This window comes from Dipteris shenzhenensis, chromosome 30, assembly GCF_047967505.1.
Source record: "Dipteris shenzhenensis isolate YYH24624 ecotype China chromosome 30, Dip_SZ_1.0, whole genome shotgun sequence".
Classification (NCBI taxonomy): domain Eukaryota; kingdom Viridiplantae; phylum Streptophyta; class Polypodiopsida; order Gleicheniales; family Dipteridaceae; genus Dipteris; species Dipteris shenzhenensis.
The window spans coordinates 30,161,781-30,189,187 of record NC_141625.1 but is presented as its reverse complement, the minus strand read 5'-3'; the positions used below and the strand labels follow the sequence as shown (position 1 = coordinate 30,189,187).

The 27,407-nt window shown below is 45.5% G+C and overlaps 1 protein-coding gene across 2 annotated transcripts in view; it reads left to right on the top strand.

The window, feature by feature from the left end:
- The window catches only part of LOC147881954 (uncharacterized), a 138,364-nt gene that overhangs the window by 77,428 nt on the left and 33,529 nt on the right, over nt 1-27,407 (top strand). For both annotated transcript variants that reach the window (XM_087402071.1, XM_087402072.1), the window contains exon 4: nt 8,186-8,242. In XM_087402071.1, coding sequence (XP_087258197.1) covers nt 8,186-8,242 — 57 coding nt within the window. The remainder of the gene's footprint in view (nt 1-8,185; nt 8,243-27,407) is intronic.

Below are 27,407 nucleotides of genomic sequence, written 5' to 3'. Positions count from 1 at the left end.
GCGATGGCGGGCGAGAGAGGTATGGCGCAGGTGGCGTCGAGGGCGATGGCGGGCTGATGGCGAGGGGCTGTCGAGGGCGATGGTGAGGGGGCTTTCGAGGGCTGTCGAGAGAGAAAGAGCAATACAGATAGAACTCATACAAGCCGCTCCACTATAGTGCTAAAGACTAGTAACAACAAAATAGCAAATAGCGTCAAAATCCTCAAAGTATCAAGTGCTCAGAGCTTATGCTCCGGGTACCCTATCAGGCTCCATGTATCCGGGCTCCGTGATGGCTCTCTGATGAGATGTGAAGATCTCTCGAATCTGTCTGTCGGACGGTCACACGTGGTGGTGGGGGTGGTCTCGATCTCTGTATCCGGTGGGCTACATCAAGAGTGATGCCTCGTCTCTAATGATCCCCTCTGAGGAGATCGGGGATGGACCAGACCTCGATTGTGTGTTCCCTGGTCACTCTCCGGTCACCTGTGGTCTGTGTCCCTCCTTCGGTATCAGCACGGCGACGGCTCCCACTGCTGACCCATAGTGCCCTCATCTCATCTGGCTCATCCTCCACGACCTCATATGGAGCTGACTCAGGTGCATAGAAGTTTGTGACACGTGTCTATGCTCGGCTGAGCTCAATATCTTGTGGCATGGCTGCCCTCTGTTGCTCTTTGACCTGGCGTAGTAGTGTCTCTCTATGTCTTCGCATCTCGAGCAAGTAGAGTCCAATGCAAACCTGGTTAGGGAAGTGGATCAATCGCGTAAGTGGACCAAAACCATGGCCCTCTTGGAAGAGGCAAGTGGTAATGCCCACGGATCTCATAATAGACATTACAAATACATAGAAAGAGTTCCTTTGTCTTGACCACTCCCATCGTGCACAGTCTATAGATCCGTTGCTCTTTGGGTATGCTCGGAGCTCTCCCTATCTCAATCCCTAGCTGATAAGATGAAACTCACAACTATCCTATGGCAATCCTTAGCGCGTGCGAGACTCTCCTATTCTCGAGGTACTAGGGTCTGATGATGAGGCCATATTCCTATATCCTCAAGAAGTGGTTATGATAAAACCGAGTCTTGGTAGGGAGCTTGTGATCTCCCCCCAAAGTCCGGGTCGTGTGACCTCCAATGGATTTTCTCATAAGTCCCCCTCATTGGGAAGGGCTCAATGTGCTGATGAGGAGCATACATAGGGTTTGGTAGGGAATGATCAAATCCAACCCTTGGTGTTTTCTTTGGCATCCGGAGGTTTGGGATTAGGAGGGCCTCATGCTAAGACAATGGAAGCACGTTGGCTGGGTGTAGTGGGATAGTCGCTTAGCTAGTTCTTTCGAAGCATGGAATCATTCCCCTAGTGAGCCATAGGCATGTGCAAGAGTCCTCTCTCACCTAAGGGGAGCAGTCATGCAAGACCTACAGATAGACACTGTCATCCGTTAGTCTTGGAGGGCTGTTTTACACATAGCCTCAGCTCCGTTGCGCCAGTATGGAGAGTTTTTTAGGATAGGGGTGCTCCTAAGGATTCAATGTTTTGTACTGAGCCCTTGACTCCTTCCACTTCATGCACTACAAAGTGGGGATGGGGATGTCTTCTCCTCCGGTCTGAGACAGATGGAGACCCAAAGTTGAAAGGGGTCTTGGATTCGCTCGAGTGACAGCATATCAAAGTAGTGAGATGTGTGGGCTAGGGTTGGACCATCAACCTAGCCTGAGTCTCACTCTAGGACCGGACAAGTCGTGTCGGTGCCTTTGGCTATGGGAGGCCGCCCCCTTCATGAGGCGCACTAGGGCCTTTCAGAGTAGGGCACTTGGAGCAGTGTGTTGAGGTGCTCTTCTTCTCCTATATGACACGCATTGCCGTTGTTTCCAATTGGAGGCGGCCCCTAGGACCTCCTCCAAAGAGCAGGATTGGATAGTGCAGTAGATGCCCCAATAGGTCATTCCAGATTTTGGTCACGCTTTTGGATGAGGCTCCGGCCATGAAAGACTCTAGAGTTTGTTAGTATCTCATTGAAAGGAATATGAGCCAAAGAAAGATAATTCCATACACATTTAAATGAGAGTCAAACCAACTAGGTCCAATGCTTGTCCGGTGAAATGTACAAGCAAGGCTCCTAGAAAAGGACTCGAAGGAAAAGGGATTGATTTTAATGAGACTTTGCACATGTAGAAAAATCTACCATTGTCATCAAACTCCTTTCTATAACATCAAATTTCTCCTAGCTATTGCTGGAGGATATCAAATTAGCCTTTCTAATTGAATAATGGGTGTACATGGAACACACACCAGCTTTTGTGCAAAAAGGCTAGGTGCACAAGGTATGCAGCCTCATGAATGGAGTTCATTTTTTGTCTCTATATTTTTATCAAGCCAAATACAATATTATCTTATAATGTATTGATGGGGAGATATCGTTTGTACCTTTGTTATTGTTGTATGGATAGTGACCTTGAGATGACCTACATTATCCGTGGAGCTGCTCGGCAGTATCGAGGATTTGGCATGGGGCCCTCCGGTTCATGGCCAGTACATAGAGGATTCAATGGGACTTCACTTGGGGTATGGTTGCTTGGTTGATGGGAGGGGGTCATGCCTTCTTGATTGGCACAGTTACAGTAGCTTGCAGGATACACGGACAGAGGGTCTTCTCGATTTGAGGTTCAGTATATGACTCCGCTGTGTGGATAAAAATGTAAAAATGTTTTTCACTTGTTGCATGCTGATGGGCAGGTGCATAGCTAGGTACATAGCTAGTTGGTGGTGGCTATGAGCTATGGGCACCCCCATATATTTTCTTGAGATGGTAGATACTTCTACGGGGACTTTTGGGAGATGATGAAAAGCAATGTGGGTGCAACAGGCACTCCAGAGCACATAGTATTTAGTGTTACGGTGTTGGTTGGTTGAGTATTCATTTGGGCATGTGTGGTTGTAGTCTCATTGTAATGTCATATGGACATTGATGTATGAATGAGGGTGAAGTATGTGATGCCATGTGTGGCATGCATGCATTAAATGCCTAGTTTAAGTGTATCTGCAAAGGGTGTGTCAAAGGTTGGGATTTTGGGCATTAATGGCTTGGGTATAGTTTGAAGGAAGGGTGGAAGAGTGGTGAAAATAATGTGATGAGGTGGCTAATCAAGGATGACGTGGTTGGGATTAAGAAAAGCATGCATGCAAAGGTGGCTACGTAGCAAGGATAGAGGAGCTTCTGGAGGAAGGACAAAGTCACATACGTGGAGATGCAACTTGCAAAAGGATTGTGTAGAGAGAAGGAGACGGGGGGATCTTCAGAAGGAGGGAATCGAGGGACAGACGGTGGCCTGGGTGGGAGTTTTTTGCTGGCTGGAGCGTCACTTCTAGGATGCTGCTCTACGAGACGGGGAGCTCGTGGATGATAGTTGAAGCTCATGAAGGAACTCATGGCTACGATAGTAACTAGACTGCAGCGAGGCCTATCTGCATGGTCTTGGGTGAGGGGATTGCGCTTGTGGAAAAGTGGACGACAGAGGGAGAGCTTGGGATGGTGGGTGCAACAGTGAGCTAAGGAAGAAGATCGTGGGTTGGAGTGCATGGAGTCCATGAGCCCGTGATGACGGGAAATCTGCTTGCTGGCTATCTTCATGTAAAGGGGATAGGAGGAAATACATGGGCTTTACTGAAAGTGTCGACTGTTGCTTGGAGGTCAAGAGCTAGTTGGTTGCCAGTGGGTTGTTTTGATGGGAGCTGTGAGCAAGAAAGAAGCGGCAGTACTGGGTATTATTGCATGAAGAGGAGATGGGCTGGCTAGACGTCGAGTGAGCACGCGATTGCTCAGAGACTGAGGCAGAGAGGCCTTTGGCCAGGCGGGTGCTCGGATGTACTACAGAGACCTTGGCTATTAAGAGCTCGAGGATGGCAAGCTGTGATGCTTGAGCTTAGCTCACCTCAGTTTTAAGGATAATGATGACAAGACTATGGGCAATAGGGTTTGTAGGAGTGGGTTCATGCAGTCCAAATGTGCGATTTCAAATGAAGGTGGCATACTGTTGGTTGAAGAAGGGGCTCTGTGATTGTCGCCATACTTGATCGTGGATCTCGCAAGAAGAAGACAGGCCGATTGCAGTCTGGTATCATAGGAAGGACTTGTGTGAAATTCTTGGCTGCTTATGTTGCTCTCGGTGTGGGTTATCTCACAGAGTTGTGGCGGGTTCTGATATAGCATGTTGTTCATGAAGTTGCTCATAGGCTATGGGGTAGTAGTGTTTGTTGGCTATGTGCGAATTGAAGAACTCTTTGAAGTGTTTGATGGCATAGAAGAGGGGTGATTGCTTTGAGTATATGAGGCAAATGATTGACTTGAAGTCAAAGAGATCCGGGATTGTTCTTCACAGATTTTGTCCGGAGATATGAGCATGGCTGTTTATACCTTGAGTTGTCAGGAAGTGTTCATGGTAGTTATGCAGTTTTGAAGTCGTCATTTTCTTGGGATTTAAGTTTCATGGGTCTTCTATGCATTTTTTGAGCTTGATCTCAGTCAGTAGGAGAGCTTGTGTTGGGCTGTGTAATCCATTGGGTTTTTTAGGTTGTTTGGCTTGGAAGGAAATGTGGCGAGTGTATGAATTGAATGTAAAGGGGTGTAGGGACAAGGATGTTGAATGAATGCCTTTTACCTTCTGATAGTGTTGTTCACTTGCTTTAAATGTGGATGAGGGTGGCTGTGAAGGCAGTCTAGGCTCTACTGCTTTTGTCCATCCACCGCTTTCCCATCAGCGTCTTGTATAATCACAAGAGAATGTAGGAGAGGATGTCCAGGATTACCGCTTATAACATCTAGGTCATCCACTATAGCTTGGTGATGGGAGGCTGCCAGATCCCTCCAGCAGCCACTCTCTTTGCTATTTGGCAAGAAATTATTTACACCTTGTGTGCCATTTGGGAGCGAGGGACGATGGATCTCAGACAACCGCTGAGAGGCAAGCTTTTTTCAGCAAGGCTTGGTCTAAACGCATCTTCTATGTATTCATAGAGCGAGGTATCCGCTGGATGTATAGTCTCTCACCCTGGTTGTTGGCACATATTCAAAGACTCCCTAGAAAATGAGCTGGGTTCTCTAAAAACAGTATTAACAGAAAGTTCTTTTCTTGGGAAGAATAAAATTTTCCTTGTCGATGCTAGGATTGGGGGGCATGTAGAGCAGTGTTTTTGGTCTTCTGGCTGGTATCTAGACCCCCATCTATGAAGGAAATATCTCTGGGCTCGTGGAGGATTTGGCTTTATGAAGGTCCCATAAATTAATTGCAGTGGGATCCTAGAGAGTGGGAGTGATTTGATGCAGGAAAACATGGAAAGAGCCTCCCATTCTTCCAAATACACTATCAACAATGCCAGGAGGTTTCAGCTTAGTGTTAGGGGTTGGAATCCCTTTAGAGCCCTCATTGGGAGGAGTTTCATACTTTTACAGATTTTGCAGAAATTATTTTTGGAGAAGGTTCTAGAAGTCTCTCAGGAATAGAAAAATCATTGTTTTCTTTTGGCTTTTCATTCCTGGAGAGATTGTTGTCAATCAGTGGAGGTCCAGGTTTAGGGTTCCCTCTTCTTGCTCTCATTGCCTATCTACTATTGAGGAGTCCATTCAACATTGCCTCTAGGATTGCAGATAGGTGAGGTTGTCTACAAGGGGATTGCGGGACTTTTGAGTACATTGGATCCCTTCCCCTCCTTCATCACTTGGGCTCAATGGCTTGCCTTTCTCTATCGGGGCCTCGTGTTCTATGAGACGCATAGCTCCCTCTTGGGATCTTTAGGTGACATGATTTGGTTGAGTTATGTTCTTTGGATGTTGCTCCCTCCTCTTCTTATAGACTTGTACATGCTTCAGTGGACACATGGTGTGAGATCTTAGCGATCATTTTAGCCTGGAATTTTTGGTAAACCAGATGCACAGAGGCACTTGATGTTCCCAAGTCCACTCCTCTCACACCATGGCCAGTATTTAGACAAACACTGTACACACTTTGATGGTCATTTGGTTGAGCATGCAGGGGTCTTTGAGGGTTGCTTCTGCCAGGATGATTGATTTCCTTAGGGAATGGCTTCTTCTCAGAGCTCACTACAGGTTTGAGGGTGGCATTTTCAGCCTCAGTTGTTTTTCTTTACTAGCCCTAGATCTTTACTACAGGTTTGAGGATGGCGTTTTCAGCCTCATCCCTAGATCTTTACTAACCTTTTCGTTGAGTAGGGCTTGACCCTCTCCTGGTTTTTCTCATGCTACGCATGTTGTACTTTGCCACGAGCACTTTGCTCTTGAGATTTTTTCATACTTAATAGAAGTCTCTTTCATTGGGAGGGGGGGGGAGGGGGGAAGGGAAACCCATTTCAATGTTCTTTCTTGTGATGTTCATCATTTTCCTTGATGGAGATGATGATTTTCTTATGTTTCTACCTCTTTTGTAGAGTTCTTTAAAGAATGCCACCATGTTATCCTACTTTGCTTTCCTTTTGAATTTTTTTGCATGAAATTTCATGATAATGCAAGGTTTTGTTACTATAAAGGCAAGACCATAACATACAAATCGTAAAGTTGGCCAATCATACGTGTTTGAGAAGCTCTAAACTACTTTATGCAACATGAAAGAAGGAACTAGTGTAGACAATAGCATAAGGGCACATACCAAAGATCATTTAATCTATGCAAAGCACATCTACTAGTATGAAATGGAAACCAACAAGTGAACCTCATGAATTGGGCAGCAAGAGAATCAACATTTGCAATAAATGAAAGAGATACGCTTTGCTTCATCTCATCAACTACGTAAGACAGATCACATGCATCTAAGCTCGCTAGTCTTTTGCCATCTCATCTTATCTGCCAGCTTATACAACCAAATTGTCAAAGAGCTCTTACAACCAGCTTGTTTGATTCTTAAGGTGGTTTTGAACTCGTCCTTCATATGATAGTATTCCATATATAGCTCATAATAACCTCATTGCCCAAACACCTCAGATTTGATCTTCACAACTCATGATTTCCAACAAATCCCCTTTAGTATTCCACAAATGCTTTTGATTTCCTCCCATAGAAGTTGGGACCCATGAGGAGGGTATATAATGGAATCTCTATTAATAGATAGATTACCATATATTTTAAAAATTATTAAAAGAACTACTTGATGCCATTACTATATGTGTAATTTTATTGACAATAAGGCAAAGTTCTTAGAAGATATATTCATGATCCTCCGGTGTGATCCATGTGAGTGCTTGCTATTGGTTTCCTTTTTTTGGTTCTTTCTGTAGTGTTTCTTCCTACAGTTAATGTCCAGCACATTCGTAGGAAAAAGATTAAGTAACTGGCTCCTTATTCTTCGTCTTTTGAAACTTGTTAACCATGCAAGCATTGTCAAAGTTGTTGGAACCGAGGTGTTTTCTCCCTACACTCTTTGTCAAACAGCGGAATAACAAGCTCGCTGAAGGTGCTTTCTACAATCTGAGGAAGACGCAGAACCCTTACGGTCTTAGTACTATAGGTCATCATCCTTATATCTTGGAGCTACTGCTTGACTGTCATCTTTGAGTGTTTCATAAAGCTCTTCCAAGTTGGCCCCACGTAGGTCGTCTTTCAAAACTCTGCAAGATGATCTTCTGCTCTTTATACATACACTTTGGCTGTTATAGTTTCTCTTTTTCAATGTTACGTAGGGTAGTTTAGAGCTTCTCATATATGTTATAGGTTTCGCTAGTGTTCCAGCTTTTCATTTCCTATCTTGTCTTTGCAGCAGCATGGTCTTGTTTATAAAAGAGAATCTGGTGAGTGAGTGGCTGAGAGCATCTGAGAAGTTGAAGGTAGTTGAAATAGTTCAGCTCCAAAAGTTTACAGGGTCCAAGTTCCTTGCATGGAAAAATAAACTCCAGAGCATATGATGGAGTGGTCTATGTGGAATGTATCATTGGTGGAAAGAACCCGTCCACCTAATAACAACTGCAAAGATAATTATATGGGAATTGGATAAGTGGTGGTGTGGCTTCAAATAAAAGGCATTCGGCATGGTGATAATCTTGTAAGAGTAGCATTCACGTTATGTGTCGCTTCCTAAAGTGGGTTTGCTAAAAAAGATAACTAAATTTATTAGTATTTTATAAGAGAACAAAATTGAATAAAGACTAGGGAAAGACAGCCTTGTTTTCATGTTTCAAAATTCATTCCATTCACTTTCCCAGGAAGAAGATGGTGCTGTGGCTCATTTCAAGAACGGAAATGAAACCTTCTCTATCAAGGTAAGATTTTCAGATTTGCAAATCACCAAGTGATGCGATGTTCTTATTGCAGCGTAACTCGTAAAATACATTATATTTTTTCCTATCCCATTTATTTTGTGGCTATGTTATGAGGATGGACTCTTTAGAAGTTAAGACATAAACTTTGTGAGATACACATTGAGACATTTTTTAAACAATTTGTGACATTGCAGGAAAGAATGAATGCAAGAGAGAGAGAAAGATAGAAAGAAAGTTTGTCAACTTCTACAAAAGACCAAAGGGTCTATGAGACTGAAAAGAATAAAACCTAAGGGTGCGGCCACTAAAATGGGCACCCTACCCAAGGCTGATGCCTGCAACGAGGAAAAAAAGTAGTATATCGGGTTATCGCTGCGACAGAAACCCACAAAGGGGTAGAATCCCCTGGCCATCTATCAATCGGCCACCCATCCCTGATTGGCTGGACTTGTGTATGTTGTCTGTGGGACCAACACCACTGGACGGTTCAGGAGAGACAAGAGGAGCTCGTCTGACAGTGGCTCAAGATCTGGCAAGGGTTGGCATTAAACAGTCAGTGATAGAATGTTCTGTCACTCAGCCTATCTGGATCCATCCCTCCTCATTTGTAGTCTCCGTGATGTGTTCCACTATCTGACAAGTGCTATCTTTCTCTATTGGTCCATCTCCCCACTTTGAAGAGAGAGGATATGTATGCAGCCCTCATGTGAGTGTCCACTCAGGGTTAGACTTGTCAAGTTGTGTCCTATCTCTCTTGCATCTGATGCGTTGCTGCCACTGGCTTGGGTACAAATCCATGATCGCGCCTTGACTAGGCTTGGCTGGTTTGTGCTCTCATTTGTGCTTGTATGAGCTGATCTCTGTGTTTTGGGCCTCAAGAAGAAAAAGAACCACCTGCCGTGCTAATTTTCTCAGAGTGGGCCGAAAATGGTACTGAAAAGACAGTGGTGCCATCCATGGATCTCGCAGTATATAGGGCACTTGGAAGTGTAGTGCTCCTCAGTCTCAGTCTCCTGCATATCAAATAAAAGTGTAGTGCAAACCATAGCCTGTGTGAAGATACATGGAACTGACCCATCAAAATCTTGAGTGCATGTGCAAGATGGATTTGGGTGTGGCAGCTCGATGAACACCTCTTCTGAGATCCGTGAGTAGTGATCTATTTTTTTTTAAATTGTGATGCCTTCCGGGGCCTAGCTAGTGGTCCTACTCATGCATGCTTGCTCACACACACCCATGCGCGTAAACTACCAAGCTAGAACCCAGTTGGCCGAAGCAGTGATCTCTGTAGAAGCTAAGTTTCACTAAAAGCTCAATAGGTGCTAACCAGGTCTTGAGTGTGTAGAGCTGCAAGAGATCCTCTTTGATGAATTTCAACAATGAGAGACGGCATGGTGCAAGGGCTGGGCTTCGTGGGTGGCCGATGTGATCCAGAGGAGCAGTGAGGAGTTGCAGACTCATGGCCTTAGGTGGAGAACTCTTCAGGAGCGCGAGTGGGCATTGAGGAGAGACCTCGCCTCGGTTCAAGGAGCAGGACCCAGGATCTCAGTGGCTTAGTGACAAGTTCGAGAGTGCTCGCCTTGAGCTTCAGGACACAGAGATTTGGCAGGTTGAGTTCTCCAATCACTCTTTCCGGGTCCGGTGGGTACAACAGGGGGACAGGATGACGAAGCAGTTTTTTCATACCACTAGGCCCCGATCGGCAGGCATGCAGCTGCAACATCTTCGAGATGCGCCAGGCATCATGCACACTAACCCGTAGGAGATTTTAGACATGACCACTGGTTTTTACAGTCAGCTCTTTCAGACAGAGAGGATGACTCCAGCTAGTCTTGTGGCTCGGGAGGTAGTTTGGGATCACGTTCCGACAATAGTCTCGCCAGATTTGTGCAACGATTTGGAGAAGCCTTTCACGGATGAGGAGCTTTGGGAAGCCCTCAAGGCTCTCCCGATCCAGAAGTGTGCTAGCGAGGATGGCTTGACTCCGGCGACTCCGGCCTTCTTTTGGAACTTCTGGGAGATCACCTCCACCCCTTTCCGACTAGCTTGCCATGAGATTTTCAACATGGTCTTCCTCGCTCAGTTCGGTGGATTTGTTTGATCCCGAAAGGGGAAGATAGGTCAGATATCCGGCAGTGGAGACCGATCACTTTGCTTGATACTGCATACAAGATCCTCGCCAAGCTCTTGAGTTTGTTCCGCTTCTTGTTTGTGGTGGAGGCTTTGGGCTCTTACTTGAGATCATAGGTGGCAAGCCTCATAGGGTTGAGGCTCCCAATGAGGCAAGAGGAGGAGTTGTTGGACTCTGAGGTTGCAGATGACACGGCCTTGTATGTAGAGGGCACCACAGCGAGTTTGGAAAGAGTCAGGGAGCCCTGGCTATCTACTGTGAGGCCTCAGGTGCGTTGATCAATTGGACAAAGTCCATAGGTTTCTTCACAAGCTCTGAGGAGATTCATGAGTGGGGGAACGACTTTGGCTTCAGATGGATACCACGGGGCCAGACAGCGAGATACTTCGGATGCCATGTTGGTATTGACATTACAGCAGAGCAACGGACATCGCCCCGGTCCTTGAGAGTGTTTGGCGCAAGCTTCTCTACTGGAGCTCGGCCAAACTCTCCCTAGAAGGTCGTGCCTTAGTGGCAAACTAGGTCCTTCTTGCCATAGCTTGGTATATCGCTTCCTGCTGGTGTTTTCAGTGAGGGTGCATTGGGTAGCTCCGATGGTTGGTTGAGAACTTCCTTTGGGCAGGTTCGGATGGTACGAGGAATACTAGAGCCTGAGTCGCTTGGCAGACGGTGATCATGCCATAGGCACTAGGAGGCTTGGGTATCATTGATCCGGAGATGCAGAGCCGAGCCCTCTTGGGCAAGTTGGTTGTTCACAGCCTCCCAGGTGCAGAGCCTTGGTAGCTCCTCTTACAGCAAGGGCTTCTCAAGAACACCCCACACATTGGGGGGCAGTGGCAGCTTTCACATAGATGGATCTTCTCAGAGGCCCCCCTTACGGGGAAGGGTTTCCCCTTGATGATGAGGTGCCTCCATAGGGTTTGGTAGAGATTAGCAGGGGGCCTCATTCGTACTCAGCCCAGATGCAGAGAAGAGTTCAAGCGTCAGCCCCTTGTTTGGCACCCAGACATTTGAGATCAGGAGCGCGCATGTGCGAGGGGCAAGGCAACGGATGAGAAAGAAAAGAAAGAAAGAAAGAAATATTAACGTCCATAGGAGGCCTCGCAAGCCTATGGGACAAAGTACGGAATCGAGTAACTCATATAGACCACTGTGGGCCGGGGCAAAGGGCTCACTGAGGCCCTTGCTGAGTACTAAAATGCTATACTAGTACAAAATAGCAAAAAAGTAGAAAAATAGCATGAGGGTGGCATGAAAAGATCAAGTGCTCAGAGCTAGAGTCCCAAGTGCATGAATTGGCTCCACGTTGATGCACAGAAAGCGGTATGGACAAAAGAAGCTAAGATAACACACATGCACCAACCTTTGATTCCAGTAAACACAAACAATCACTCAGATAGTTTCTTCTTCTTCACAAAATTCCATGTGATATACATACTCAGGAAGGTCCTCCTCATCAATTAGAATTACCCCTGCCCATTCCTCTTCTTTCACTCGCAAAAGCAATGACCACTCATACCCATGAACCTCATTGAACAACACTTCAATCTGAAGACCCTCAAAATACACGCCAAGATCCAGAGATAAAATCATCATATACTTTCAAATTTGTATGAGAGAAAACAAACTGTAGCTGGGACTCGAGGGATTGGCAGCAATGTGGGCTCGAGTTGAAGAGCACGTGCACCAGTATCTAGAGTAGGGATCCTTGACACAGGGACACGAGACCTATCACTGGAGAGTGATTGTAGACAAACACAGGCTCACAGAAGACTTACAAACTGAGAGACTGATTATCTCAAGCAACAACCCAGTGACCCACAAATTCTTTCTATCACTTCACAAGACAACCAGCCAAAGCTGCAAAACCACAGACCAATACTCTGATTCTTTCATATCATAAACTCCTCATGAGAGCCTTATACAACAAGCACTGAAACTGAGTTTCTCAGGAGACTTCCAACAAACTACGAACTGCCAATATTCAGCAAACCAATCAGTGATGACATCTGCCCACATCAGCGAGAACCCATGAATTCTTCAAGCAAAACACCAACCAGCCTGTCTGAGCGCTCCATTCACAACTGAGGGACATCTCCTATCGTGATGGTATTTCCCTCACGTTCAGCTTCTATCAAGAAATCTCTTTCACATGTAAATGTGCGACATCTTCTGTGCAACGTGTTTTCTGTCAGGACCTCTTCTTCACGTATCTTTCGACGTGATTCCTCTCAGCCAGCCAGCTACTTGTCCCGGGTCTTTCAGTGAGAGTACCCTCACATATCTCTATGCGATGCTTCGATGTGGCCTATCAACAACCCTCCATTTTGACATGCGAAATTACCAACCACAACCTTCAGCCCTCATGGTCTTGTCTTCGTTACTCCACCCGCCTCTATGCGACTCTTTTCTGCTGCTTCAAGCGCCCTCCAATTGCTCTCAAATTCTCCAGCAGAAAACAGCAACTCCCAGGTACGATTGCCATGCTGCCATCCAGAATTCACGTAATCACGTTCACATGCACACCCTCCTTTCAGAATCAATTCAGCCACCTCAGCTTCATTCAGCCACCTCAACAATGACATTTTACCACTCTCAATGATTTTCCCCCAAATTCATACACCAAGCATTAAATGCTCATTTTCCAAACCTTAGACGTTGATGCACACATGGTTCTAGTTAGGCACTCAATCACTTGCATGCCACTTCTAATCTCCTTAGAGATCAAACCAACTCGACTCATGGGAAGTTCACATGACTCAAGACAAAAGTAAAAACACTCATGGCATTATAAACATGTGACACAGGACAACATTTCGGAGAACATGGTATCACGTCACCACATAGACAATGTTGGAAACTATGTTCTGGATTATCCTGGTACTACCACATTGCATTTCATCATATCCCACGAGCCCCTGCAAAGACATTTACAATCTCAAAAGAATATTTACATTAGTACAAAGCCTTTTGATGAGAGTGCCCATTGACTCAAAACTATCACCCACTAGCTATGTGCATACCTATGTGCCTACCCTCAAACATGCAACAAGTGAAAAAAAACTATTGACATTTTTTGGCATATCAACGTATCCAGGCTCCATGGTGGCTCTCTGATGAGATGCAAAGAGCTCACGTATTTGCATATGGCGGGCTGTCTCCTGTGGTGGTGGAGGGCATGGTCTTTTCGATCTCTGGATCTGATGGGCTATGTCAAGGGTGATGCCTCACCTCGGTCGATCTCTCCTGAGGAGAGCTGAAATAGGTCGTACCTTAATTGTGTGTGCTCTGGTCGCCTGTCGCATTGTGACGGTCTCTGTGTCCCTTGTCCAACAGTGCTGTGTCGGCTCTCTCCACTGATCCATACATCTCTTATATCGGCTAGCTCCTCCTCCTCTACCCAGAGTGCCCTAGAGTTGAGTCAAATGCATAGAAATATGTGACGTGTCTGTGCGCTTGGTCTACCTCAATGCCCTGTGGTGCGGTGGTCCCATCCTGCTGTTCTCTGATATGTCGTAGTAGCGTCTCTCTGTGTCGTCGCATCTCCATCATGTAGAGCCCAAAACAAACCTGGTCGTGGAAGCAGATCAGTCGTGAGGGTGGGCCAACGCCGTGCCCCTCTTGAAAAAGGCAGTGGTAGCGCCCTCGGATCTCATAGTAGGCTAGGCAGACACATAGAAAATGCTCCTCTATCTCAACCGCCCTCATCGTGCACAACCTACAAGTTTGCTGCTCTCAAGGTATGCCTGCAGCTCTCCCTGCCTCGATTCTCAGCTGATGGGACAAGACCCGCATCTGTCCAATGGCAATCCTCAGCGCATGTAAGGCTCCTCTATCCTCGAGATACTGAGGTCCTCCGATACTCTTAAGCAATGGTCATAGTAGAGCTGGGTCTTAGTGGGGAACTCCTGGTCCCCCCCCCTCCAAGTGCAAGATGTGTGGAGCTTATGATGCGGTTAATCTCATCCTATGGGATCAACTCGAGTGGTGCATCCATGCTATACTGAAACGGGTGGAGCCGGTCCATCTAAATGCCCTGATTGGCAAAGCTTGCGGTGATGCGTGCATACCATGCTGTACCGATCCCACGCTCTACTAGTCGTATGGAAGACTCTAGTGCCAGTTCTTAGAAGTCTCTCGCGAGGTAGGTCCCAAACTTTGTGGAGGAATGTGACTGAAAATGGCATCAATCTGGAGAGGGATCATGGCAAACTCTGCCTGTACTATCTGATGGGGGACCGAGGGCTTACTCCGAGAGGATTGACCTAGCCATCCCTGAGTCCTGGTGGCAGGGACTTCGCCTGTGGATGGACAGCAGATAGTTGGGCTAGTTTTCTCAGACTGGTGTCCCCTTGAGGATGATGATGCAGTGCAGCCCGATTTTTTCTATGTAGGACCTCGAGGCCTACTCCAAGAGGCACTCACTGAGAGAGACCCAGAGATGGATGGGAGTCTTGATGGGATTCGCTGGCAGATGATCAGAGTGGTGGGACATTTGGGGAAGGAGTGGCACAATGATCCTCCCAGTATCTCAGAGCAGGATGTCCCCAGATGGCGCCTCTGGCTTTGGGAGGGTAGGTCCTTGAGGGAGGTCCAGTGGGATCTAGGAGAGTGGTTTTGGCCCTCCAGGGGCGGCCTTGCCGAGCAGGTGGACGAGGTGCCCTGCTTTTCCTACACCACATTGGCAGGATGCTTCAGATGGACTCTTCGATGTGGACCCCTTCGAGTGAGAGGCATTGGGTGGCCTAGAGAGTGCCTGGGGATGTCCGTTTTAAGTTCTGGATGCGGTTATGGTCTAGTTTGCGGCCAAGGAAGATATCCTACTTCTTTTGGTTGGCCGCCCACGGAGGCTTGCCCATCGGCCCGTGGTTGGAGCAAATGCAGGTGGAGGGGCATTGTCATTGTTTGTCTGTTGGTTTTCTAGAGACGATCCCGCACTACCTTTGGAGCTGTTGTAGTGCGTCAAGGATTTAGATGGGAGCCCTCATGATCATGACCCGTATATAGAGTCTTTAGAGGGACTACACTTAGGGGATGGTGGCCTGGTTGACTGAGAGAGGACACGCGTTCTAGTTTGATGAGATCTCCCCAGCTTACCAGATACAGGGTCAGAGCATTTAGAGGATAGAGCTCCATGAGGCGGTCCCTCTTGATAGCCTGGCTCCTCCTCCTCTGGAGGACAGCGTATGGGAGGTAATATTCAGTATCACTGCGTGGAACATTTGGGTCGCTCGCTACGGTTTGGCGATGGGTGAGCCTCCGGTTCCACCCTCGGCTACCTTGGTCGCCATCTGGCAGGATATCATCTATACCCTCCGCTCCACTAGGGAGCGTGGGATCCCAGGCTCTAGGACGATTGTCCCGAGGCATGCTCGATTCTGCAAGGCTTGGCCTGCAGGAGTATTTTACATTTTCACCCCGCGAGGGATTCGTTGGTTGTATAGTCCCCCCACCTAGCTGTTAGCCCCAGTACCAGAGATCCCCTAGGCAGTGAGCTGGGTTTCTCTGGAACAAGCCGGTCTTTTCTTTCAGCCTTTTCTCAGTTTTTCCCATAACACGTTCGGGGCTGCTGTTTTGTATGAAGTCTTTCAAGCATCAATAGAACGTTCCTCCACGCTCCCTAGTCTCATCCTGATAGGCAAACTCCCATGTATATTGTAGGCTATCTCATGGGCTATCCATAGATGCCACTTATACCTTGGTATGAGCCATGTAGGCCTAGTTATAGTCAGTTAGGACTATTGGTACAGTTAGTTTATGTACCATCTAGTTAGGGCAGTTAGCCCTAGGGTTTTGTTATGTTGGCTCCCCCTTGAGCCTCCACTCTTTAGTTTTGCAGCAATCTATTACAGCATCTCGTTTTTCTCCATTGTGCTTCCATTTTTGAGCTTCCATTGCTTCCAACAGCCAACAGTGGTATCAGAGCAGGTCGGGAATCCATTCCCTCAGCCATTGACAGCTTTCCCAAGCTGTTTGGCAGCCTCTGGAGCTCTCATTCTTGCTAGTTACTGGTTTCCCACGAGTGTTTGAGACCTTTCCAAGCACTTCTGTCGCGAAAAACCTCATTTTGTCGCGAAAAGACCGCACTTTGGAGCAACTCTCGCAAAGGGAACTGTTTTTCGGTGCATTTTCCAGCCTGCTGCAGCAAAAAATGACCACACGCGAGCATTTACAGCATCTGTATTCGGAACCTTTCTCAAAAAACCCAAAAAAAAAGTGGCAGGCTCTGAAAGCAAGCAAATGAAGGCTGGAAATGAGAATTACAGCAAAAGAAGTGCTCCCATGAGGAGGAGGGTACGTAGAAATGGAGAGAAAGAGATCCAATGGAGAGAAGCTCACAGCCCGAGGCAAAGGGCTGCTGAATTGATCCATAGACTTCTCTTTGAGCCCTTCCCTCCTCATTTGGCATCCCTTTGCCTCGGGCTGCAAGGTTCTCTCCATTTCTACTTGCTCTCCTCCTCGTGGGAGCACTTCTTTTCCTGTAATTCTCATTTTCAGCCCTCATTTGCTCGCTTTCAGAGCCTGTCACTGCTGTTCATCATTGGGTAAGCTGTTGTTGCATTGGCTTTTTCCAATTTCTGCTTCATTTGCATTTTGGAAAGGCCTCATGTTTCCTTTGGGGATTTTTCTTGCAACAGGTACACCTTGGGACAGCAGAGTCTTTTGCAAACATAAGCCTTGAAGCTTGGGCAATTTTTTGGCACTTGATTCTGAGAGGTTGCCTTTCTCTCATTTGCTTTCCCAGTTGGTGCATTTGCCTTGTATTTTAGCACCATGTCTGGTGGCAAAGATGATTTGTTTGGGCTGATTGGGGCCCCCCTTGTGGTCATACATGATGGGACATGTTTTGGTTGCCAAGAATGTATGGCATATTGTTTCAGGTTCTGAGGCCAGGCCTACACGCACTGTTACTGGTGCTACACCTGCAGCCTCTGCTTCTTCAGGTGATGGTTCTACTGCTACAGCTAGGACTTCTGCACCTCCTGCTTCAAGTGCTTTGCCTCCTTCACTGGAGTAAATTCAATGGGATGGTCATGATGCCAAAGCACATGCCTTGATTGCTCTTTCAGTGAAACGGGTTATTATCCCTCATATTCGGTCTTGCAAGGCAGCTTAGCAAGCATCGGATCAGCTTGCATCTTTGTATCAGGTGCGGAATGAGGCGAGGGTTGCCTATCTCCGCAGGCAATTGAAAGCTTGATGAGGGTGGTAACATGGGTGCCTATCTCACTAATGTGAAGGATTTGAAAGAGCAGTTGGCCAACATTGATGAGATTATGCCTAATTCTCAGCTGGTTTCTAATACCCTTGATGGGTTGCCTGATTCATATCAAGGCTTTGCTACTACATTGAGGTTGGTTGCAGGGGGTGATGCCAATCATTTCTCATTTGACCAACTTGTTGCTCTTCTTTTTCAGGAGGAGCAAAGTCCTGTGAATCGCAATGCTACTATGGCTAGTGATCAAGCATTTGCTGCCCATCATAAACACAAAGGTAAAGGCAAGGTTTCAGCTGGAAGGCCCTCTCATTCCCATGCTGATCATTCACATGGTGCCTCTTCTTCAGGGGATAACAAAAAGAAGAAGAGATGTAACTATTGTAGGAAACTTGGGCAAGATACTTCTGAATGCAGGAAGCGCATAGCATCTAAAAAGAAAAAGAAAGAGTATGGTCTTACAGTATTTGGTTCTTCTAGTGCAGAAGATCGACATGAGACCGCTAATTTCGTACAAGACCACCATTGGGCTTTCTTGGTTACATGTCAGTATAATCCTGATGTTCATGATGCTTGTATGGCAGTTTCAGATGTTCGTGATGCCTGGTTCTTTGATAGTGGTGCTAGCAAGCACATCACTTCCTGCAGGAAATTATTCAGCTCATTGGAGCTTACATCTAAGGGGAGTAGTGTCACATGTGCCAATAATGCATCATATACCGTGAAAGGTATTGGGCAAGTTGCTCTTACTTCTGTCTCTGGTGGTATTGTCACTCTAGAGCATGTGCTTTATGTTCCAAGCATTCGTAAGAACCTCATTTCTATTTCAGCCATTGCTGCATGTGGCTTTCAGGTTATTTTTTATGGTGTGAGGTGTGCAGTGTATGATGTTACACATGCCTCTACCCTGGTTTTGATTGGCACATTGTCTAGCAGTCTTTACAGACTTGATGCTTATGACAGATGTTCAGATGATGATGCTGAACTTGCCAATGTGTAGGCCATCCTCTGGTGGTTCTAGTGATGCCCTATAGGCCATGGTATGAGCCTTGTAGGCTTAAATAAAGACACTTATAGTGTTAGTGTCTTTTAGGCCACATAGGACACTTAGTCCTATGTTTTGGGTCAGATCTGCATTTGCCCTTTGATTTGGGTCAGAAATTTGCAGATATTTGCTGTCATTTTTGGACAGCCAGCTTTTTGCAGTGATAGCCTTGAGGCTTTTGGGTTTTCAGGTCTTTTTCAGGGTATCACATTTGCTATAGCTAGGAACAATCAAGATTTATTTGGAGTTCTTCGTGAAGATGATAAGTTGGATGGCACCAACTATCCGATGTGGTCTTATCTCATGAAACATATTCTAGTTGCAAAGCATTTGTGGAATATTGTTTCTGGGGCTGATCTAAGGCCAGCCAATGCTATAGTGGTTGCCTCTACTGCTGGTCCCTCTGCAGGGGGTACTCCTCCTGATGCCTCTTCCTCTAGCACTCATGCTGCTGCTCTTCCAACTCAAGAACAGTCAAGATGGGATGCAAGAGATGCAAATGCACATTCATGCATTGCTTTATCATGCAAGAGAATCATTATTCCACACATCCGGTCTTGCAGGACAGCAAAGGATGCTTGGGATGAATTGGCTTCTCTCTATCAGATTCGCAATGAAGCTCGTGTTGCATATTTGAGAAGGCAATTACACACCAGAGTGTCACATACTGGCAATTGTTTTTTGCTTGGCAATTCATGTATCTCTTGGCTCAGTAAGAAGCAACCAACAGTTGCCACATCTAGCTATGAGGCTAAGTAGAGGGCAGCTTTCACCGCTACAGTAGAGTGTGTTTGGCTTCGACAATTACTTACAGATCTTGGTATTCGCCAGACATCCTCCACTATTGTCTACACTAACAGCCAGAGTGCTTTGGCCATTGCGCGTAACCTAGTGTTTCATGCGCGTACCAAGCATATTGAAGTTCACTATCATTATGTTCGGGAGCGGTTGTCAGCAGGAGACATAGAGTTGTCCTATCTTCCCACAGAGGACAACATAGCAGATATGTTTACAAAGGCACTTCCTCGTCCCAAGTTCGAAGTCTTTCGACAAGCTTTACACTTGGTTCCCTTTGTTACATGATCTGACATTCCTTGTACATTCATAGGTGGCTATATGCTTTTGGATGAACATGTGCCATCATGACTAGAAAATACCAGGTATTCTGAGACGTTTCCAGAGTACTTCAGCCCATCCCATGGAGGGGGGTTTGTAGGCCATCCTCTGGTGGTTCTAGTGATGCCCTGAGCCTTGTAGGCATAAATAAAGACACTTATAGTGTTAGTGTCTTTTAGGCCACATAGGACACTTAGTCCTAGGTCTAGGTACTTGTACCTTGTACTCCTTTGTTTTTGATTATCCAACTTTGATGTGACGGCTAAGGTGTTTATCATCGACTCTTTTGCTACCTGCACTCTCTCTCTCCTAAGCGATCCTACACGATCATCGACTCTTTTGCTACCCCTAACCTACTTATTACATTACATTGGTCACTACTAAATTATAATAATAATTCTAACACCCCCCTGCAGTGCCAATGTCATGTACAAGGAAATGATCAATCACCAAAAGGAGATAAGTTCAGGGCATTGCGAAATGCCTCAAACTTTTCACGTGGAAGTGCTTTGGCGAAGATGTCTGCAACATTGTCATGTGTTGACACATAGATCATACTGATCTCTCGTGCATGCAACTTCTCTTTAACATAGTGATAGTGAACCTCAATGTGCTTCGTGCGAGCATGAAACACAGGATTCTTTGCCACTGCTATAGCACTCTGACTATCAATGAGAATCAGAGAAGGACCCTCCAATGAAAGATGAAGATCAACAAACAAACGACGCAACCAAATACATTCAGCTATCGCTGTGAAAGCTGCCCTGTACTTAGCTTCACATGAGGAGGTAGCCAATGTAGATTGTCCAATGTAGATTGTTTCTTGCTCAACCAAGAAATGCAAGCATGTCCTAGAAAGAAACAATTCCCACTGGTGGACTGCCTAGTATCATAGTCTCCAGCCCAATCTGAGTCACTGTAAGCATGCATGTGCAAGTCACCCCCCTTGGGAAACATCAAGCCAAAAGACTTTGTACCTTGCAAGTAACGAAAGATGTGTTTTACAGCCTGCCAATGCATAATCTTTGGGCTGTGCATATACCTGCTCATTTGAGAAACTGAAAACTGAATATCAGGTCGTGTATTGCAGAGATAAATGAGGCATCCAACAGCCTGACTAAAGAGTGTGACATCAATTGATTCACCCGCATCATGCATTGTAAGCTTCAGCCCCGGCTCCATGGGAGTGGACATAGGCTTGCAATCATGCATGTTGAATCTGTCCAAGAGCTTTTGAACATACTTGGACTGAGACATAACAATGCCACATTTCTCTTGAATAAATTGGATCCCCAAAAAGAAATGTAACAAGCCCAGGTTTGACATATCAAATGTAGCTTTCAATTGGGCCTTGAAATCTGCAGTTACTTCCTCATTTGATCCAGTGAGCAGCATGTCATCTACATAAAGAATGATGACATAACAATGCCACATTTCTCTTGAATAAACTGGATCCCCAAAAAAAAATGTAGCAAGCCCAAGTTTGACATATCAAATGTAGCTTTCAATTGGGCCTTGAAATCTACAATTACTTCCTCATTTGATCCGATGAGCAGCATGTCATCTACATAAAGAATGATGACCGAATATCCCCCCCATCCTTCTTGATGTAGAGGGTGCTCTCAGTTGGACTATTGTGCAGCCCTTGCTGGTCAGAAAGGCATCAATTTTGACATACCATGCACGTGGGGCTTGTTTCAGCCCATACAAAGCTTTATTCAGCTTGCATACCTGAAGTGCATTTCCTGAAATTTCAAAGCCCGGAGGTTATTTGACATAAACCCCTTCCAACAAGTCTCCATTAAGGAAAGCTGTTTTAATGTCCAACTGATGAACATTCCATTCAAAATTTGCAGCCATGGCTATAACTGACCTGATGGTGGTCATCCTGGATGTAGGACTCAAAAGTCTCCTCATAATCTGTGCCTTTTTTCTGAGCATATCCTTTTGCAACCAGCCTTGCCTTGTACTGATCAATGGACCCATCTAGCTTTCTTTTGACTTTGAAAACCCACCGTGTACCTATGGCATCTCTACCTGGTGGCAAATCCACAACATCCCAAGTCTGATTTTTATGAATGGACTGCAACTCATCGTGCATGGCATTCATCCAATGCACATTATCTTTTGCTTCTTCAAATGTCTCAGGCTCCTCCTCATCAAGAAGAGTACCTACATAAGCTAATTCAACTAAATGAGCTCCCCCCATGTGCCTTACTGCTTTACGAGTTCTACCAGGCAATGGAGCTTCAAGCCTACTCTCCCTGAGGGTCTGAAGCAACCAATGCAGGACTGTTTTGGCTGCGTTTATCTCTTGAATTTCTTGCCTGACAACTTCATCCACACCCTGAGGTTGTACCAATTCAGCTGGGGGCTGAAGTTGTACTTGTGGAGCTGGCGGAGGTTGCTGTAAATTCTGAGTTTCAGTGAGGGAACCAAATGCTATAGGAAGCATCCCCTCAAACACATCATCTGAAGAAGCTGGAATCTGAAATTCAGCATTTGTATGTGCAGAATTTTCAGAGAATATGACATCTCTACTAACAAAAATCTTGCGTGTAGCAGGATTGTAGAGACGATAGCCTTTGCTTTGTGAACTATATCCCACAAAAATGCATTTTAGTGCCTTATCTGACAACTTGTGTCTGAACTCCACAGGCACGTGGACATATGCAACACAACCAAAAACTCTGAAGTGGTCCATTGAAGGCTTTCTCCCATGCCATGCCTCATAGGGAGTGATTGTCTTCAAAGCTTTTGTAGAAGCCCGATTTAAATATAGTTGGCACACATGAGGCCTTCCAGCCAAAACCTGTGAGGCAACTTCTTACTTGTGAGTATGCATCTATCCATTTCCATTGCGGTGCGATTCTTCTGCTCAGCTTTGCCATTCTGTTGAGGTGTAAGCCTCACTGTAAGCTGATGCATAATGCCTTTTTCTTTCAGAAATGTCTCAAATTCACGAGACATAGACTCCCCCCCTCGATCTGTGTGAAGTGTCTGCACCTTGAGTCCTGTCTCATTCTCAACCATAGCCACAAAGTGTTTGAAATGCATAAACACTTCTGATTTTGCCTTGAGACCATAGACCCAAGTGTAGTTGGTAAAGTCATCTATGAATGTAACAAAATAGAGATAACCCCCAAAAGCAGGTGTCCTCATGGGACCGCAGACATCACTGCGAATAAGCTACAATTTTCTTGTAGCTTTCACTGCACCATCCTTTCTTAAGGGAAGCCTATGCATTTTGCCAAGAATGCAACCTTCACATGCATGAGGAGGAGGCGACTCCAAAGGAGGTAATGCATCAACCATATCATGCCTCTGAAGTGTCATTAAGCTGCCATAGCTCATGTGCCCATACCTAGCATGCCAAAACTCCGCGTTCTGCATCGCAGCAGTGGGAGTGCTAACTGATAATGCAAGATGGGATCTTTTTTCATATAGATCAAGCTGAAAAAGACCCCGATACAAAGTGCCAGACAACCTCAAAGCATATTCATTTTCTTTGTCTCTAATTCCATACTTATCATCAAAAACAACCTGAAATCGCACATAGAGTACATCTGAAATTCTGAAATCTGTGCCATCAGTGGATGTGAGAATAATGTCTCCCACTCCACACACTGAATAAGAAGAATTATTTGCACAAGTTACCTTCTTCTTGGTGGGTGAAGAATGCAGAGTTACAAATAGGTTTTTCTTGGAAGTGATGTGCTTTGAAGCACCACCATCAAAATACCAAGTATGTAGTGTTTCATCAACACTGAAAGAGCATTCATCCTTTGAAGGATCGTAACTGCAAGTCAAAAAAGCATATGGGTCATCATGATTAGTGGTTGTAGTATCTGAACTACCCACTGAAAAATCTGAAGTGCAAGACAAAAAAGCATAGTGCTCTTCAACCAAGTTGGCTGCAACATCTCCTCCATCATGGCAATATGGACCTGATGCATCTGATACAGCCATACCAGAATCCCTTTTCTTTTCTTTGGCTATGCGCTTCTTGCACTCTCCAATATAATGACATGGCTTCTTGCAATAATGACAGATGCCCTTCTTTTTCTACTTGTTTGTATCACCCTGTGCCTTATAAGAAGGCTGTCCAGAATCAGCTTTATGCTGATATGTGGGCTGATTGGCATGTGGCTTATGCTGCCCTTTACCCTTGGGCTTGAACTTAGAGAGCATAGCATGCTCGCCAGCCCGGGTTGCCATGTTTCTGCGTGTTTGTTCCTCCTACAACAGAAGTCCTACCAACTCGTGAAAGGAGAGAGGATTGCTACCCTCCCTCAATGACAAATTCAGCGAGGTGTGGAAACCGAGATAGGACTCGGGAAGAGAGTTCAGAGTGGTGGAGATCATCTCTGAATCCAGAATGACTTCATCAATGCTCAGGAATTGTTCCCCGAGATCCTGAAGCTTTGTGAGGTGAGATTTTATGGAATCTCCCTCCTCCATATGTGTATGGGAAAGTTCTCGCTTCAGAAAGGAAACCCTGGCATCGTTCCTTGCTGCAAACATACTCTCAAGTATTACCCAAGCTGCCATAGATGTCTTGCATGACCGAATATGAGGTATAATGAACCTCTTGACGGAAAGAGAAATTACTGAAAGAGCTTGTGCATCTCTAGAGTCCCATCTTTTCTGCTCTGCTGTGGGAGCTCCTGGAGCGGCTGCTCCAATCACTTGTGCTGTATTTGTACCTCTACCCCTGTCTCCAGCTGTAGGAGTGACAGGTATAGGCGTTGTATCTGGTCTTTCTTCATCTCCATTGACATAATCCCAAAGATTTTTGCCAACCAAGATATTGCGAACCATGAAACTCCACACGGAGTAGTTGGTTCCATCCAACTTATCCTCCTGTGTGAGAACCCCGAACACCTCATTTGAATTGTTCTGAGCCATTTTCACTAGATAATCTCAGAAAAATGACAGCAGACAGACCAGGTGAAATCCCTTTTTGGGATATAAAATGCACAAGTAAAGTCTACAAAGAATAATATGCCCACAGTGACAAATACTGTCACAACCTGTCAAAGGCTCAAAATGCACCACACTGCTCTGCTTAATGCCCCAAAAATCTGCAAATAGAATCTGCAAAAAAGTGGCAAAAGTCCGCAATTTGACTCGTACTAAGTCCAAAACTGTTTGCAAACTTCCAAAATGCCCTTTTACCTGCAAAATTGCAACCCAAATGCAAAAGCCCCAATTTCTTGTGGGAAATTGCATACAAAAGAGAGCAAATGGTCTGAAAGCCCCAAATGTTGCACAAATTGCACTCTGCCTGCAAAAGCCCCAAATTGCACTGCAAAATTGCAGTGGAATTGCAAAGGCCCCAATATCTTGGACAACCTGCAACCCAACTGCAATGTCTGCCCAAAAATTCAAAATGCCCCAAATTTTATAGCCAAACAATGGCTCAAATGACTGGCGTCAACTAGTTGCAGCCTGCTGGAAAAATGTCGCGACCTGCTGTAGAAATTCTATGTGCCTTGCGGGGGTGGGGGGGTGGCTGAGGAGCCCGTTGCCACTCCAACTGCTTCTAAGAGTGCCACGAACCAGCAACATGCCACGCACACGACCCAGAATCAAACAGTACGCATCCTTACAGAGAGCTATTCTTGTCGCCACCACACGAGCTTTGTGGTGTTTCTGTCCCATCTGCCCTTCTAGGCCATCGCCATCTTCACAAGGCTTCCCAGCGACAGAGACAGAGAATGTTTTCTTATCTAACCAATGGCTCGTAGGAACTAGCGTTGGCAGCTCCTTCGTCCATCGCTCGTTCTGCTCTTAGATCAACTCAAGGCAACATCATGCAAAGAGTTCGAGATGACAGATTTGGGACAGCTGCATTATTTTTTGAGCATAGAACTATGGCAATACACTAATGGCATTTTCGTCAGCTAGAAAAAGTATGCTTAAGGCCTAGCTAGATGCAGGACAATCCATGGAGAGAAGATTGAAATTGGATGTTGATGTTCATGAGGCAGGTGTGAATGCCACTTTGTACGGGCAGTTAGTGGTCAACTTGATCTATTCTGTGACCACTAGGCCTAGCATTTGAGATGCAGTGTGTCAATCAATACAAAGGCACATCTTAAGGCCAGCTGTTGGCAGGCAGCCAAACTAATCCTCAAGTACATCAAAGGTACTACATATTGTGGAAATATTATGCACAATTCAAAACTCTACAACTGCAAGGGTTTTGTGGTGGTGATTGGGTAGGTAGGCAAAGACAAAAAGTCTAATATAGGCTATATTTTTTCACTCAACGCGAGCAGTATTTCATGGGTTTAGGAGAAGCAAAACACTATTGCTCTTTCTTCCATTGAGGCCAAGTACATGGCAGGAAATGCAGCAGTAGAGAAGCAATTTCGCTTCAAAAGTTACTGGCTTAGCACAAGAGGGTGCAGTCCCTATTGTTTGTGACATTCAATCATGTATTCTTTGGCCAAGAATTGTATCGGTCATTCTAATATTTGCACATTGATATCAGATATCACTCATCCATGAAAAGATGAAAAATCAAGAGGTCTTTTGTTCTATCAAGGACAGTCCAGCAGACATTTCACCAAGGCTTTACCAAAGCACAAGATTTTCCCATGCGAGCATCTGCTTGGTATACAAGATTGATGATGCAGGATAATGGAGTCTCTAACAAACAAGTCAATCTACAACTATTCTGCATTATGAGGGGGATTGTTGGGCTTTGTCCACCATGGATTGGGTAATATCCTCATGGGTAGTAATATTGATTCTATACCAAGTCATGACATGTGTAACTAGTGTATAGGGTCCTATATGATTTGTAGAGCTCAGATCTAGACTATGAGTCCAATTTAATGAAGGAGTCTAGGTTCCTCCATAGGCTGGTGTAATAATAATTTTTTGCACCGTGCATGTGGCACTATGCCACGTGTTGCTCTAGGAGTAAATCTAGGTCCAAGGTTAGGGTTTTCTACGAAACCCACATTTCCTTTGTATTTTAAACAGTGGAATTCATATCGACGTTCTCAAGCTTCCTTAAACACTATGTGCTCTCTCCACTTTCACTGACTTCACATGCCTTTGGAGTTCTAGAGAGGCCTAGAGGAACTGGCAATGTATTGCTCTTTTGCTCAGCAAGTTTGTACAGCATGACATTCTAGAAACACTCTTTGGTGTGGGGGCATATGATTCCTCCTTCAGAAGGAGGGTCCCACACCTTGATTAGGAGCTTAGAAGTCTTGGAGATGCTTTTAGTCAAGGCTATCTCAAGCAAACCCACCGTGCAAAGAGAAGATAAAGAGAGAACCTCTATCATGGCATCAAGAGGTTTGAGATACAAAGGAATAAATGTTTTTATCTCTTAGCTGACCACAGCTTGCTCGTATTGAGAAATGCTGGGATCTCACAGGCATGTTTGGTAGGGACTACGGCGAGCTCCTTTGGAGCCTTGAGCAAGGCCACATAGTGGGACTTGGACAGGAAATTGTTGAGTCTCTTGCACTTGGCAGGGATCTAGCAAGAGGATTGTCTAGATGATACAATCATTTTGGCCACTGAATGGGTGGAGCTCTTCACAAAGTCAACAAACCTATGAGATTGCAAGGCCAATTTTTCAATAGATTTGTCCATGGTCTTTCAGGGTTGAAGATATATCATATGACAAGCT